Source organism: Vipera berus (genome assembly GCF_964194415.1).
Source record: "Vipera berus genome assembly, chromosome: Z".
Taxonomy (NCBI): domain Eukaryota; kingdom Metazoa; phylum Chordata; class Lepidosauria; order Squamata; family Viperidae; genus Vipera; species Vipera berus.
Window position 1 is genome coordinate 108700427 of NC_138205.1, and position 17878 is coordinate 108718304.

At 37.4% G+C, this 17878-nt stretch overlaps 1 protein-coding gene across 1 annotated transcript in view; it reads right to left on the reverse strand.

Annotated features, from left to right (window-relative positions):
* Positions 1–613: 613 nt before the first annotated feature.
* The window catches only part of ABCB1 (ATP binding cassette subfamily B member 1), a 56746-nt gene continuing 39481 nt past the window's right edge, over positions 614–17878 (reverse strand). The window contains exons 17-27 of the mRNA XM_081345582.1: positions 15995–16099; positions 14516–14593; positions 12741–12824; positions 12257–12460; positions 11053–11153; positions 10472–10612; positions 9121–9277; positions 8281–8478; positions 6231–6437; positions 2669–2815; positions 614–1578 (exon numbers count right to left, since the gene is read on the reverse strand). Coding sequence (XP_081201708.1) covers positions 1372–1578; positions 2669–2815; positions 6231–6437; positions 8281–8478; positions 9121–9277; positions 10472–10612; positions 11053–11153; positions 12257–12460; positions 12741–12824; positions 14516–14593; positions 15995–16099 — 1629 coding nt within the window. The 3' untranslated portion in view covers positions 614–1371. The remainder of the gene's footprint in view (positions 1579–2668; positions 2816–6230; positions 6438–8280; positions 8479–9120; positions 9278–10471; positions 10613–11052; positions 11154–12256; positions 12461–12740; positions 12825–14515; positions 14594–15994; positions 16100–17878) is intronic.

Consider the following 17878-nt stretch of genomic DNA (forward strand, 5'->3'; position numbering starts at 1 on the left):
TCATATTTCTTCCACTCCTTCAAAATACAAGTGTTAGTTTTCAAGCTCTAGATATACATTTAAAACCAGAAGTATGTCATTTTGCATTGTATGGTCACAAAGGAAACTTCTTGATCCATCACTTCATAGGGAAGATGATGGTGATAAAATTCTTGAAGTCATCACGCAAATACAGCTGTCAAGATTATAAAGTGCTCAGTTTAGCCAGCTGAAGGTAATAAGCAAAGAGAGCTGGAATGCAGAACCTGACTCAAAACAGATGTTTAATGTTAGTGATCCTTCTTAGGAAGTTAGCCTATCCTGTTTAATGTAAGAATGTGAATAGCATCTTCTGTACTTGCTAGTTCCTGCAAATACTGGTTGGGATGCTACTGGAGATAGCATGATAAAACAGATTGGCTCCACGCTGGCAAAGGAGTGAGAAAAAACTGTATCCTTCCCTTATTTATTGAACTGATCTGTGGAACATACTATATATTGCAGGAAGCTGGGAAAATAGTAAGAGGATTGCAACTTCTCACTTTTAGGATTGTTTCTCAACAATAAAGGAACCAGCAGCTAAGAAATACTTCTTAGCTAGCATTTGCTAGAGTAGCAATGAAGTCCTGAGAAAAGATGTGTATATCTAAATAATTAGAAATCTACAGACCATATTTTCTCTATAACACTCTATGGATGTGAAAGTTAGACTTTGAAGAAGCAAGAAGAAAATACTGTTGATGTTTTTGAACTTTGGTATTGGAGAAAATTCCTGAGAATATCATGATTAGGAAAAAAAATGGATCATGAAACTGATCAACATGGAATTCTTTCTCAAGGCACAAATAAATGATCAGGTTCAAATATCATACTTTGGGAACATTATATAAAAAACTTGTTCTCTGAAAAGGTCTATAAGGCTGGGAAAGGTAGAAGGAAGGAAGGGGATGGTGGTGGAATGTAGTCTAGATTCCCAGAAAGGAGGGGCTGCATTCCAGAAGGCAGAGAGTCAGCAAAGCACGGGAAGTTTGGTCAGGAGGAAGAGTTAAAACAGTTCCTCTCTAGCAATTCCCATGGTATATGCATGGTATGTAAATATTTGCTTCACTTTGGTAAGGTTTCTGCTTATAGGTGAGGCACAATAAAGGAAACTACTCAGAAGTTACTCCATGTATCTTTCTTGATCCTTGAGGACCTGACAAGGGCAACCAGCAGCAATCAAGATGTTTTCAGTTGCTGTGGCAATTAATGCACCTATGGAAGACCTGAAGGACTAAATTGGGGACAGATCATCCTGGTGAAAATCTATCTGTATGGTCGTTAACAGTCAGCCTAACTTAATGCCACATAACCCATCAATCAAATTAATTCAAGTAAGGTTCACTTTCGTATTTATACATGAGCTGTTCCTGCCTGTACATTGACTAGTGAATAATAAATTCCTTTTTCAGCCAGTAGTTGCTGATGTGTTCCTTGTTCCATGATTTTCCCTTTGTGGATTACAGCTATACTGTCAGCATTCTGCACTGTTGATAAGCGATGAGCTATTATAATGCAAGTACGACCTTCTCTGGCTTTATCCAAAGCCTCCTGGACAATCTATTGAAAAGAAAAAAAATGTATTTTAATATATGAAAAAAAAATCCTCTTCTATTCTCTAAGAACATGTACATTGTGACTAGGAGCTTAATGTACATCTAACTCTGAAACAGCTTCCTGCTTTAATTTGAGCTATTGTTAATTTTCTAGTTGTGAATCCTTTTGGAGACCTAGTAGCTTAGTTATTAGGGGGCTAGATGCCCAAGAATTCAAATCCTTTTACACTGAAGCAAACTATTAGTTCATTTGGCAGGATTGTCCATGCTAGCTAAAATTGGTTCTTGATATCTGTCTGTCCCAATAAGTCTGATAGGATAGATATTTTTTCGTCCCTGTTCCTTAAATGTTGCTGCAGTCAGTGTGCTTTTTCTCCAGCCATTCCACACCTATGCAATAGACTCCCACCAGAGATTGAAGAGGTCCATATCCTTTTAGCCTTCTGAAAGGCTGTGAAGATCTGCCTCTTCTGCCAAGCATTGAGTTAGGATGGGGGTTGAGTCAGGAGGCTAATAGTGTGGTTGCTGGGCACCAGATGAGATGGTTGTTTAGTTTTTATTATTTTTGCTGGTTGTTATGAATTGCCTAGCTTCCTTATATAAGATAGGCAGCCATATAATATATACATATGTAGATATAGGTATGGGTGTAGGTGTATGTATGTGTGTGTATACACATACACATGTATATAGCATGTATATATGTGTGTTATGTCTGCGTATTGGCAGATATATACATTCTTTTGAGAGCAGACAACAGATTTTCATTTTTAATGTGTGCCAGTGTACTCACATTAAAAAATGATAATAAAGATTATCTTGTCCGTCCTGTCCTGTCCTGTCCTGTCCTGTCGTGTCCTGTCCTATCCTATCCTATCCTATCCTATCCTATCCTACCCTAAGTTCTTTAAATAACATCAACAACAACTAGAAAAAGAAACATTTCCAGTTGAATAAAAATAGCCAGGGACTGAAATGGAGAGTTTTTTCCATGTACTTATACTATTTACGTATGGTCTGCCTCATATGATATCCTGTATTGTAAAATCTTCCCAATTGGAAGCTTATGTTTTCTGCATTGATAAAATAATTACCTTTTCACTTTCTGTGTCAAGGGCAGAAGTTGCTTCATCCAACAGCAGAATTTTTGGCTGGCGGAGGAGAGCACGGGCAATAGCGATGCGCTGCTTTTGGCCCCCAGAGAGTTGAGTTCCTTTGTCACCAACAGCAGTATTGTATTTCTATAAGTAATCGACATTATTTCAATAAATATTGGTGTAACAATTAATTTGATCATTTATGCCAATGCCCCCCAACCTTTTGGGCACCAGAGACTGATTCTGTGGAGAAAGGTTTCTCCGTGGAATGGAGGGGGCATGGTTTTGTGTGCTGCCTACATCGTGCAGATAAGGCTTTGCTTGTTTGGGTGGACCAGTTGCTGGCATGCCACAAACCGGTGCCAGTTCATGGGCTCCTGATCTATACCAATCAACAAGCTAGATTCTTTGGATGTAAAATTCCTTCTGTCTCTCTCTGTCTGTCTCTGTCTCTGTCTGTCTCTGTCTCTGTCTCTCTCTCTCTCATACTGTTCTTTCCTTTGGGGAGCATTTCAGTTAAAGTACAATCTCTTAGTAGACTGTCAATGCTCCAGGTTGAGCAAAATTGGAATTTATCAAGAGGTTAAAAGCTTAATTAATTAATTAATTAACCCTACTAATGTCATATAAACAGCCATATACCAAGGATACCATGTTTTCCCCCAAATAAGACCCACCCAGAAAATAACCCTTAGCCTGATTCTTTGGCCTGCGACTATAAGTCGTACCCCAAAAGTAAGCCCTAGTCCCACCATCTGGTTTCTCACTGCCACAATGGGGCATGAGTGCGTGCATCGCAACGGAGCTGCTGTCATTAGTTGAGATGAGGCAGGTGGGAGGATAGAGCTGCTCTACGTGTCCCGCACCTGCTTGCCTCAGGGCCCCCATAGCCAGGCCATTCCCCTCAGCAACCTCTCTCGCCTTACCCGGTCCCTCTCTGCTATTTCGGAGCCAGGGGAAGTGATGGCAAAAGACTCCACCACTGCTGCACTACAGTCGTGTCTGCCGCTATAGGGGCTTTCTTCAGTCCTGGTCACCCAGTTTCCCCCCACAGATCAACTGCCTGGCGGCACCTGCCGCCTCCTTCTCCCCCAACTCTCCTTTGGTTTGTGCCCTGACCAGGCAGTACAAGCTTCCCCTGCCAATCTCCTTCTGCCTGCCAGACATCCACTGAACCTGCCTGCCCGCTCACTCCCACCACCTGCTTGCCTGTGACTGCAACAGCTTACAGGGCTTCCTAAGGCAGATACCGCTGGAATGTGCCTTCAGAAGGGAGGTGGCAGAGTGAGCAGCTGGGTCACTGAACGGGTGGGAGGAGGTCACCTAGTGTGGAGTGGCCTGGCTGTGGGAGTCCTAAAATAAGCGGGTATGGGCGCATGTGGCAGCTCCACCCTCCCACCTGCCTCGCCTCATCTCGTGGCAGCAATGTGACACCTGCTCTTCTGCCCCGTTGCATCCGTGAGCAACCAGATGGTGGGATGGTGGGCTGCAAAGTCAGGCATTCCCCTGAAAAGAAGCCCTAATGGGCCTTTTGTTCCAAAAATGATGTTATTTTTGGGGAAACATGGTATATACCTCAATATCCAAGGCTATGTAGGTAGTGAGGGGACATTTCAATCATTTTATGGCAGTTGAAGAAAATGAAAGAATACTCCCAATTCAGCAGGCTGTTGTTAGTTGTAGTTCATAATAACCTTCTGCATATATTAAGTTCAAAGAACTCTAGATAAAATAGATTACAGATAATCCTTGACTTACAACAGATTGTTTAACAACCTTTTGAAGTTATGATGGCCTTGGGAAGCATTTCTGGCGTAAAATGCCCTCCCCCCCACCCAGGTACATGGTTACATGACTGCATTTCAGGTGTATGGCAATTGTCTTGCATTTATGACTTCTTGTAACATCCCTGGTGACATTTCTGAATATGCAACTTTTTGTAAGTTTCCAGTGGTTTTTGCCAGTTTCAGGCAAAAACACCCATTTGGGAGAATAGATGTGTTTAACAACCATTGTAAAATTGGGTGCCTTAACTTACAAATGCAATGACTTACTATTGAAATTCCTATCCCAGTTGAGGTTGTTAGTCAAGGACTATCTGTACAAGAATTCCTTTTGATTGGGGCTCAGGCTTAAGCATGAAATGAAAACTGCACTAGTTGCTGACATAGATGACTTATGACAGGACTTGTATGGGAGATATTTCTAAGATTTTTCAGAACTATAGTATCCTTGTATATTGCTTCCTAGTTGGGAATCAATAACACTATTCTGTAGTGGTTCTATTCCTTCTATTCCAATAAGTGTTGGTGGGGATGGACAGGCTGTCCCATTGTTATTTCCATGTGGGGTGCCTAGAATTTTTCATATTTTTATGGTAGGCGTGACCAGGGACATGTTCAGTCAACTGTGCAGTTGTGACCTTTCTTAAATCAGGAACCTGAACTTTTCATTATCTTTCAGATTACTGCAACTTGCCCTGCTACGTTACTGACCAGGGATAATTGGTACAGCAGGCATAGATGGAACTTTTAGCTTCAATTCAATTCCTTAAAATGAGGAACTGAAAACAGTTTCTAGGATGACCCAATAGGTTGGGCTGATTCAGATTTGAGTAAACAGCCCTGCAAGTACTTAAGTGCCAAGTATTAATGAATTGTTTTAGAATTGTAAGTTGTCTAGAACTTAAGTAGAAATATATTAACATTTGTGTAGAAATATTTAGGGAAAATATTAGTGTATATTAGTCCTTGACTTACAACCTTTTGTTTAGTGAACATTCAAAATTATAACAACACTGAAAAAGTGACTTGTGGTATTTTTCACACTTACAACCATTGCAGCATCCTATGGTCAGATGATCAAAATTTAACCACTTAACAACTGGCTTATATTTATAACAGTTGCAGTGTCCAAGGGTCACGTAATCAACTTTTGTGATGTTCTGACAAGCAAAATCAATGGGGAACTTAGATTCACTTTACAACCACGTTACTAACTTAACAACTGCAAAGATTCACTTAAACCTGTGGTAAGAAAAGCTGTAAAATTGACTAAAACTCACTTAACAAATGTTCGCTTAGCAACAGAAATTTTGGGCTCATAAGTCGAAGACTATCTCTATGCATATATAATTGCACATAAGGATTTAGAAGAGTGAACCAACCCTAGAGGGCTCCTCCACTATTAGGATGCAGATTTAATAGTGTGAAAATTCTTGTAGTAGAAACAATAATAAGTAATCTTAGGAATCACTTAGGCGAGATGAGTGATATAGAAATGTGATGAATAAATAAATTGCACATAAGAAATCATACAATTTAATTAGTATAATAAGAGATAATTCTAACCCTCTAATTTTAATTTGCTAAAAGTTTTTTAAACATAATTAATTAAGTGCTATCATGGATATGCAACCTGTTATTCTTTATGGCAACATTTTGTTTAATTTCCACATCAAGAAAAACTCCTTAACATTATACCATCAAGAAGAGTCTCTTTGCTACTGAGAAAGCACACCTAGGAATTCAATGAAAGACATGTTAGAAAAGGAACTTACTTCTGGTAAAGATTCAATGAAGGAATGTATATTGGCTGCTTTAGCTACTTCACGTATCTCATCAAATGATACCTCTCTACTGTTATCACCATAGGCAATATTTTCTGCAATACTGCAGCCAAATAGAGTTGGTTCTTGAGAAACAATTCCAATCTGAGACCGCAACCACTGAATATTTAACTGCTTTTCATTTTCACCATCCAAAAGCTGAAAAAAATAGTTATTGCAGTTTAGAGGCCGAGAATTTTGTGATGTACAATGCATATCATCAGTACGCTGATGATACCCAGCTTTTTATTTCAACCCCAAACCAACCCAGTGATGCCCTCGACGTGATGTCCCATTGCCTGGAGGCGGTTCGGGTCTGGATGGGGAGGAACAGGCTTCGACTCAACCCTGACAAGACTGAGTGGCTGTACGTGCCGGCATCTCAGGATATTCAGAATATTCCATCTCTTTCTATGGGGGTGAGCTATTACCCCCCGTAGATAGGGCTCGCAACTTGGGGGTCCTTCTAGATTCACGGCTCTCCTTAGAAGATCATATAGGAGCTGTGACTAGGGGGGCCTTCGCCCAGGTTCGCCTGGTGTGCCAGTTGCGGCCCTATCTAGACCGGGATGCCTTGCATACAGTCACTCATGCGCTCGTGACCTCTCGTTTGGACTACTGCAACGCTCTCTACATGGGGCTGCCCTTGAGGACCACCCGGAGGCTTCAACTGGTGCAGAATGCAGCCGCGCGAGTTGTGTTGGGGGTCTCCCGATACTCCCATGTTACACCTCTGCTCCGCGAGCTGCATTGGCTTCCAGTTGCCCTCCGGGTGAGATTCAAGGTGCTGGTTATGACCTACAAAGCCCTACGGCAGCACCTGCTGCCAGCATCAACTTCCCTCCGTCCAGTGCGCTCCCACAGAGTGGGCCTCCTCAGGGTGCCTCCAATCAGAGAATGTCGATTGGTGGCCCCCAGGGGGAGGACGTTCTCTGTGGGCGCGCCAGACCTGTGGAACCGCTTGCCGGTGGAGCTCCGGATGGCTCCCGACCTTCGCTCCTTCCAGCGCGATTTAAAAACTTATTTATTTGAACAATCTGGCCTGGTCTGATGGGTTTGGGGTTGGATTTAGTTTTAACACACTTTTAGTATTGTATTATATTGGGCATAATTATTTAATTCTTTTTAACTCTTTTTTAACTTTTGTATTTACATTTTGATATTTATTGCCCTGTACACCGCCCTGAGTCCTTCGGGAGAAGGGCGGTATAAAAATTTAATAAATAAATAAATAAATAAATAAATAAATAAATATTAGCCTTCAAAAATGTTATCAGACATACTTACAAAGAAGGAAGACGACAACCAGCTGGAAAGTGGCTGAACTCATTTATGGTGGCATTGAGTATATTGTAAGGATATTTGAAAGAATAGGCTAGGGATAGAGAAAAATCTATGTCTACAGTTGCTAAGAGTTGAAAATGGCTTGATGGCATCTAATCAATCAATCAGGCATTACAAAAAAAATGACAAAAAATCCCACAAGAAAGAAGATGAAAATATGATCAATTTAATGCATAATTTCAATGGAATGAATGAATGAATGAAATAGAAATGAAATGTTTAGATCGAATTTTACCTCATCCCAAGATGAGTTTATATCAAAAATGTTGCTGGATTAAGTTCCAGGCACATAATCAATATAAAGAAGAGGATGGAAGCTACAGTCCAACAACACCCAAAGGTTACAAGTTCCCCATTTCTTAAATTGCCCTAAATTATTCTTGACATGGAGGTAGCTCCTGAAGGACAATGATCCAGAGTAAGACATGGGACCTCACTTTTCATTTATATACCACAGCATGAATTCCAATAAGATCATTTTTTTCTAAAGGTGTTCAAAATTCCCAAAGAGGGAAAACAAAAAAAATATTTTTAAAAATAAAATGGTACCAGATTTTGGCAGCTAGGGTTCAATTCTGAGTAGGAATATTTTATTATCTAGCATTATATTATATTTTGAATTTTGAAAACAATATAAGCAAAATCCAAATGAGTTTACCACTTCTCCACTGAGGGGATCATAGAATCTTTCAAGCAACTGGACTAGCGTGCTTTTTCCACAGCCACTGCTTCCCACAAGCGCCACGGTTTGTCCCTTTTCTATAGCAATATTCAGACCTTGAAGCACTGGAACATCTGGCCGGGTTGGATAGTTGAAAACTACTTCCTTAAATGCTATATTGCTACTAAATGTTTCCTAGAATCCAAGCAACATCCATACAGTTAAGAAAAATGGTTGACAAATTCATAAAAGAGACATATCAAAAGTAAAGCAAGTAGTAGTGGTATTAGCCATCCAAATTATTTTGTAACTTTCCTTTGCTAAATCTAAAAGGTATCATTCTAATTAAAAAGCTATTTTAATGCCTTCTAAGACTGAAAGAGCTGTAATTTAATATTATAGCCTCAGAAGGCAGAAGGCACCGAGGAATGACTTCCAAATGAACATACTATTCTTGCACAACAAAGATGTGCTAAGTTTACAAGTCTAGATTTCTAGCTAGGAATTCTGATAATTGAACAATTTTAACAAAACCTGGACTAAACAAATCAACAAATTACAGAAATTAGTACAATAATGTGAACAATGCAGTATCTTGATTTTTGCACCATAATTGCTGAATCAATAGCACAATTCCATATGCCATTATTTACAATGAAATAGATAGTTGGGATTACCTGTGCCTGTGAAAAGAAAGGCTGATAATTTATTAGGTTGCATGTGTTGGAATAATATGGCACACATTAACCTTGTGAATCTACCAATCAATAGCTCATAAATTATAGTCCTCACAGTAGGTAAGTCAAGTGTTGAAAATATGTCCAAAAATCAACTTACAGGCTTCTTTCCTTCTTCACTGTAATTATCTATAGATGGGACTCTTTCAAATAACATGAACATATGAGCAGCAGATACTTTGGCTTTAGCATAATCTGGTGTGAATGAAAAGGTCTGCCCTACGGCCATGGCACCAAATACAATGCAGGAAAATACTCTGGAACAACAAAGTAACAAAACAGGACAACACATGTTACATTGCAGAAGAGCTGGGTACATGAACATTTTATTATTTTCTTTGTGGTTAATGAGAAATTATCATAATGACTGGGAAATCAGGGAATAACATTGCAAATGCATTTGGAAGAGACCAGTTTGTGAAAGATTGACAGTGCAGTAATGGCAAAACCTTTTGACTCACCATGTTAAAAATTCGGAAAATGCCTATCTTGACTTAGCTGGTGTGTCACTGCCCGCCCCCAACAAGAGAACAATTTTTAAATATTCGTTTTAAAAAATGCAGTCAATTATGTGTAGTGTTACGTATTATATAATAATTAATGGAATAAACTACGGTAAGTAAAACAAAATCATTTCCGGAGGGTCTGAAAGTTGCACAAGAGCACACCCCAGTCTCACACCCCATTCTCATGCAGCGTCTAAAAATCACACAAGAATAGGGAGTACTTTAGAAAATAATTGTTTTGGGGTGTTGGTAAATGCTGGCATCTACCCAAATTTTATAGAATGTCATCAGTTCATCATCACTGTCCTAATACTATAGATGCTTTACTATAGTATTCTATTCTGGAAAAAGCTGCATGTACAAAAATGTCAAATCAATCATGCAAAAAGAAATTTTAATATTGCGGTAGTTATCTGCCTTTTTATCACTGGAATTCATGAACTGTATGTATTTCCTATTTTAATTAAATGCTTAAACAATTGCTCTTTTGGAAAAAGCAATTAGTGCTACTTCTAGAGACATGGCTCACCAACTTTTAGATCACCATCTTAGTCAGACATGCCAAAGATTAATTTAAATTGATCAATATTGCTTTTCATCTCATGCTAACTCATTATTCGAGATGTCCAAATTTTATTTCTTATGTAGTAATGCTAATTTTTTTTTACTCTTAATCTTTGCTCTACTTAAGTAGTCAGTCAAGGTTAAGAAGACAAGAGTCTAGATCTTCATTTATTGTAAGAACTAAGTTAATTTTTGCTGCACATGGTTGCAGAATTTTTCTAAAATGCCTGGCAGATCATTCCTTCCACATAAATATTACTCTTCCTCCTGAAACTTTAACTGTCCTACCAGGCCACCCATTCTAGCATTTAGTTAATCACAATTTCTAGTATACTATGATGTAATTGGAGTAGTTTTTTAAAATATTGTAGTGTTACATACAAGAATACAGACTTAAAATCCATATATCCATTTGCAATAAGGTAGGCACCAAAACGAAAACAGGCTGCATAGCAGAAGTACAACATTGCTTGGGAAATGCCAAAAGTTAGTCCGTGAAGATGTGCTTTTTTTACAGAATTTCTGTAACAAAAATGGAAAAAAGTTGGGTTTTTTCATACTGATACATTCCTTGCATATTTATTAATAAAATAAAATCCATCAGAATTCTATATGGATAATTTATGCTAATCTTTCTTAATATAGTACAAATCTATATTTAGGGAACTCTAGAGGAAGGGGACGACAGAGAATGAGGTGGCTGGATGGAGTCAATGAAGCAGTAGGTGTGAGCTTAAATGGACTCCAGAAGATGGTAGAGGACAGGAAGGCCTGGAAGAACGTTGTCCATAGGGTTGTGATGGGTCGGACACGACTTCGCAGCTAACAACAACAACAAGAGGTTGATAAAAGTTGTAATTTGGTACAAGTAGAGGGCACTATACTGGAAAAGACTGTGATAAAATCTTCAATTTCTAATTCATTGTTTCCAAATGTTGCCAAAACATATTAATATTTCTTACTTGTAAGGTCCATTCAAATTTTCCCCATACATTTGTTCAAATTTTCTTTCTTCAGTGAGGGAAACTACAGTTCGAATATTTCCAATAGCTTCTGTTGCAATCTGTAAAATACAAAAAATGCAATCTGTAAAATGCAAAAAATACAGTAGTAACAGAAAATAATGAACTCTCCAAATTGAATTTTGCTTCAAAAAGCAAGATTTAGGTCAGCATTTACCAAATTGGCATTTTCTAATCCTAATACATTAGGATGATATTTTAAGACCATTACTCTTGAGGAAAAAATAACTTGGCAAAAGGTATAAAAACACTATATTCTGTCACTATGGCAAAATAGTTTTACATATTTGCCACCAAATTTTAATTTTGGAAACAGAGCATAGTTACTTCTTGTTATCTGCTGTAAGCATTGACAGAAGCACTACTTATCATACTAATTCATGGAAAAATAGGTATGCTTTATTGAATAAGCCACAAATATCATGTTTTCATTTATAACACTAAGCCAAAATTAAATATATCAGGTGTGGAGGTTTTTGAGGTGCAGGAAACTGCATTTTGATTTCCTGATCTTTTGAAGGGCTACAGGACAAAATCTGATATTGTTCTGATATCATCAATAGTTTTTATGGGCAGGATTGGGAGTCAGAAGAAAACTCATTTTCATTCTAATCCTGTGAAACCAGCCAGAATCACTAAAATCATTATGATGAAGGGAGAGATGTTAGTTGCAGCATTAAGTTCTAACATCAGCAACTGCAATATCTTTTGAAGTGGAAAACAATCTGGGAGAGAGGATGGATTTAATAACTGTCTTGAAGGTTTTCTTCCCAAATACAAGAAAAATGGAAACAACAGGTACTCAAATTAAATAAGATCTGATGCAAGATGCAATGTGCATTCCCAAACAGGAGTTTGCCAACTAATTAGTCCTCTGTTAGGATTCAATCTTCCCCAACTGACACCTTGATTTGTACTGGGACTCCAAGAACTCCTAGAAGCAAGCTTGGATTCTCGGAAGATGTAATCCTGAAATATCTGGAGAACAGCAAATTGAAAGAGGCTACTATAAATTGTAAGAGAATCAAGAAAAAAAATAGTTGTTGTCTTTTATATCTCACTGTGTTTCTTTCTTAGTTTCAATACAGCTTGTTCACCAGTATTTGGATTTGCTATTCGAGAGAATGATTGATCAAAAACGTACCTTCCCTGCACCTTGAAGTTCCTTTTTATCTTTCTCAGCATGTCCAGATAGCATTCTGATTTCAATGAGTCCTGCTACTGCAATGATTGGCATGAGAGCCAGAAGTAGAAGGGTCAACTGCCAGCCATACACAAATGATACAACAATTGCAGTCCCAAGATTAGCAATGTTTTGGGCAATCATACCTAACCTTTCCCCTGTAGCCTGAGAAAGGAGGGGAGAAAAAGAATATTAAAACCATTTAGTAGATGAACTCTTCATATAGAGACAAGAGTGGAAAACTACAGTGGAAGGCATTCAGAAGCATTTATTTTCTGCTTCCTGTCATTTCTCACCGATACAATCTAAAACAAAATCGCTGCATTCATTAGGAACTTCATATTTGCATGTTTGCTATAGTAAATAATTAATCCATGGTTGAATTTCTATTTTGGATAATACAGAAAAGCTCTTGGGAATAGATTAGAAATGTGTCATTACTTACACCTTTTACTTCAGAAGCATCGTTTGCAAGTCTTGTAGTTAGGGCTCCAGTACTGTTTTGGGGATTATCAAACCAACTGATATCCTATAAAAAACATTTCAAGTAACAATTTATGTTCAAAGAAAACTTTTCAAATCAGATTAAATAAAAGGTCAGAATTTAGACAGAATCTACGCTGCATTATAATTATCATAATTCCTTTTCATGAAATTATGAGGGTTCTTTTTTTGGGTAGACTTCTATTGAAAGATTAGGGTTTTTTAAAATAAACTATGTAAGATTTCTTCTTCTTTTCCCAATTACATACTTACGGATTTAAAGCAATAGCATCAATTTTCCATTTTTTTCTTTGTACCCTTTATTTCAAGTAATTAACATGATTTAGCTTTAGAACATATTAAACCTTTTGCTATGATAATGGTTTCACATGAGATTTTTTTTTCCCAGGAAGGAAGAAAACCATAAGAATAGAAATACCCCAAATGATGAAAAATGAATAAAAAAGTGGATTGTTATTAGCAAGAATTAAAAAGCAATTTTTAAAAATTATTGGAACACAGCATTAAATGTTTCAGAGAAGTAAGCTCCCTCCTATGGGGAACGTTTACAAAAAAATTACCAAACTGAATTAATTTTCTATTCCCCCTTCAAAAGATCTTTCAATACGCCCACTGAATGACATCAAAAGATGATTTTGCTGATTTGCATTGTTCATTTGTATATTCATTCAGTGTTTGTTATTTAGATTTATACATCATATTTCCTTGTAGGATTCAATACAAATTATATAATACTACCATTGTCACGATTCTGGCTGATGATCCCAACAAAGCAAGCACACCTGAGACAATGCAATCTCTAATGCCAGATTTATTTGGGAAATGCATACTAGCATCAATGAACAAAAAGTTAGTCCTGATTAAATAGGCACAAAAGCAGTATATTAAAAGTGTAGCAACTCCTCTCCCTGCCCCCCACAGTGCAGGTCACATTATCCAATTAAGCTCCAGACAACTATGAGAAAGACTGTTTTGGAAAGAGTTTTCCACAACAAACTTGTAGATGACCTTGCTGCACCAGCTTGCACTACACATTCCATTCTCCCCACTCTTTCCCTCCCCACTTCTCTAGACAAGCCCAGGGGAAAAAATATACGAAGTAGCATGAAGTTTTCCAGGCTTGCCAACCATAATTTTCCCCACAGCAAGAGTTTTACGAGATAGACTCAAATTTGCTGATGATTTTAAATCATCTAGGTTTAGATTTAAACTTGAATCTTTCCAAACCTAATCCAGCACCTAACCAATATTACGCACTGCTTCAATAACTGCTGTAGATTAGAAGTCCTATATAATAGTTAATTTCTAAAATCATGATAATAATAATTAATAACTGCTTGTAAGCTGCCCAGAACTTCTGTGAGTGGGTGGCCATATAAATTTCTCAAATAAAATGAAAATAAAACAAATACGAAACTTTCTAACTGTGGTGAATTTTGAGACTGTTTTAAACCAGAAGGTTGACATTTAAACTATTGTTTAACTTGCCTTTAGAAAAAACAAAGTGCATACTGTGGGATCTCTTACTTTAAAAATGATTTATTATACCATTATACCATAAGGAAAAGCATTGTTTAAGAAATACAATCTACATTACTCCTTGGATACATGTTTTGTATATTTGCATACATTTCGGAATGTACAACAAGCCATGACCAATTGAGCTGAAATGGTATAAAAGCAACAAAACAAATAGGGCACATTTCTTCTGCATACCTGTCTAAGTATTGCTTTGAATCCCATGTAACGTAGCTTCATTGTAAGAATCTCTCCAGATCTGCCAAAACTGAAACCCTAAAAGAGAAGATTATTGTAAATAATTGCCACAAATATAAAAGCAACACAAAGCCAAATGGAAGAGCACCACAGTGTTCTTTTCATAGGACAGAAAATAAAACACCTAGAAAACAAACATTCAGAGGGAATAGTAAAAAGAAAATCTAGATAATAGTCACAATGTTTTTTTATGTTCTGCTGGTTTTTATGAGCACCACATATAAAAAAAATAGGTGAAGATCCAATAGTACTATTGTGGCCACCATCTTGCTTTTCTGAACACATTCTGTGGTAAAGTATTATTACGGTTTATAAAACCCTAGTAAGGCCACACCTGGAATACTGCAGCCAATTTTGGTCACCATATCACAAAAAAGATGTTGAGAGTTTGGGAAAAATTCAGAGAAGAGCAACTAAGATGATCAAAGGCTTGGAGACTAAAACTAGAACGGCTAAGGGACTTGGGTTTGGCTAGTCTAAAGAAAAGAAGAAATAGGGGAGATATGATAGCAGTATTCCAGTATCTGAGGGGCTGCCACAAGGCAGAGGGGGCCAGGTTGTTCACCAAAGCACCAGATGGAAGGACAAGAAACAATGGTCGGAAACTGTTCAAAGAGAGAAGCAACCTGGAATTAAGGAGAAACTTCCTGACAGTGAAGACAATCAACCAGTGAAACAGCTTACCCCCAGAAATTGTGGGTGCTCCATCACTGGAGATTTTTAAGAAGAGACTAGATATTCACCTATCTGAGACAGTGTAGGTTCTCCTGTTTGAGCAGGGGGCTAGACTAAAGACCACCAAGGTCCCTTCCAGCTCTATTCTATTCTATTCTATTCTATTCTATTCTATTCTATTCTATTCTATTCTATTCTATTCTATTCTATTCTATTCTATTCTACTCTACTCTACTCTACTCTACTCTACTCTACTCTACTCTACTCTACCCATGCAAACAGTTGCTCCATCAAAGTCCAACACACTTTATATTTAGCTCTTTCCCTTTTGGACCATTTACTTTCTCTCTTAAATTGGTTTTCTAAAGTAAATATGATTAGAGACCATTAGTAGAATCTACATTTTAATTAGACTAATAGTGTGCCACATGGTTCAATTATTGTTAAATTATCATAAAGAATAATAATTTAAAATGTCAGTAGAATCATTTAAAATACACTACATTAAGACACAGGCATGATGTTTTCCTTTCCATAATTAAAGCATTAATTTTCCAAATAGCCACACAACCTCATGAGAAAAAATTTGTTTTTCCTGATTTAATAATAGCTCTAGAATGCCATAGCTCTGGAGATCATAGATGTCTGGAGCTGCCTATAAATTCGTAGAAATTCCTTGAGTTTTCTTCTTCCTAAATATTTTCAGAATCCATCTAAAAATGATAATAAAACAATGGAACTTACTTGAAGAAAAAAGGTAATGAAGGAAACAATGCCAATCCCTAAGAATAGCAGTGAATAGAGATTGCTCTTTTCACGCACAACTTTGGAATCTTGTATTGCAAAAACCTATGGAAACAATAATTTCAGCCTTAGTTTTATTTCATTTACTTCCAATGTGGTATTATACATTGTTTATATAATATAACTTTTTATGTTCCATACATCACAAAATCAAAATCTCTCTTAATAGTTTTTAAAAAGTTTCTCTTGTCTCAATTCTAGTCACTCTCAAGGCAACTTATACTAGTATTAACTCTGTTTTAGTTTTAAAGTAAAGCTAAATCTCTGTGGAGATTCTCAGTCACCCAGGTCATGGTTGTCCCAAAGATGCTTTTTCACAAGGCAATTGGACTTTTTTGTTTTTCTTTGAAACTCATCCAAAAAGAAGCTGAAGAAGCTTCCTGGATGAGAAGCGAAATATCTTCAAAGAAAAACAAGAAAGTCTTGAAAAAGCACCCTTGGGACAAGCATGACCTGAATGACTGAGAATCTCCATAGACTTTTAAAGTAAAGCTTTCTTTCTCCTCCCAATGTAATAATCCATAACACTTCACTGAAAATATTGGCTCAGTGGCTGAAATGTACCCAATTCTTCACGGTCATTTTCTCCTATGGCAGGCACATTGCTCTCCAGAGGCATTTTGGCAGATATTACAGGAAAGAACGAGATGCCTGTCCTTTATTTGCTTGCCTAATGCCTGCCTGGTGTTTTGGAAGGTACCGGGCAATCATTATGTGGGCTGTCTAAATACATGGGTGTTGGCCAGAAAGAAAAAAATTGGCTAATATGTGACCTTTGTTTTTTGGAGTGTTTTTATTTTTATTACAGGAGGTTCCACAACTATTTCTGCTCCGTAAGTGGCTAATCAAACATTCCCTCATCTCACAAGCCTTTATTAAAGTCTTTGACCAGCATTAAAGAAGATCATCATTGCCATAGAAAATAAAAATATGATCGAGAATAAATGGGTTTTACGTATAAAAGGTAAATTTTTGAAGAAAATGATTTAAAATAAAAAGTTCAGCTACCAACATTATAGCTAACAATTTAATAATAGTTACATTAAGAGAATACAATTTTATATTCATAGTACAACCCCAAGGAGGAATTAATATGTACTGGTAACCAACAAATCTCACATGCTGCTCTGCACAAAATTCTCTTATAAAAAATTACCATCTCTGTGAGTATATTTGTTTATATATGTGTGTGTTTGGGACTGGAAACTCCATTGTTAAGTGACACAATTGTTCAATCAAATTTGACCACACTGCTTAACAACAGCAGTTCTAGGAGTCCTAGTCACCATCATTAAACTAGGACCTCACAAGACCATGACTTGCAACTTCCTCATTGACACTGTGGGAAGCCAGCAGGGTGGGTCACAAATTGTAAGCACATGACTGCAGGGACACTGCAACAACTGTAAGATAGGTTGTAACTACCACTCATTTAATAATGTTGTAAGTTTGAACAGTCATTGAGTGAGTGGTCATTAAATAAGCACTAAAGCATGTGTATTCTTGTATATACAGATAATTTATATATAACTATACATCTACGTGTGTGTGTGTGTGTGTGTGTGTGTGTGTGTGTGTGTGTGTGTGTGTGTGTGATGTTATTAGGGTACATGTTAATCTGTATTTTATCCTCCATGCTTCTTGTCCTATTTGACAAGCCACTGACTTATAGAAGGACTGGTTTGAAGAAATGAAGGCTGGGCAATTCTTCTTCCACCATATGATTGTTGGACAATCTTCCAGAGGAAGACTAAATCCATGTTCAGAAATAGCCTGGAACTACCTTTGTGCTGGCAACTTTTCACCTGGATAAATTGAAGGTTA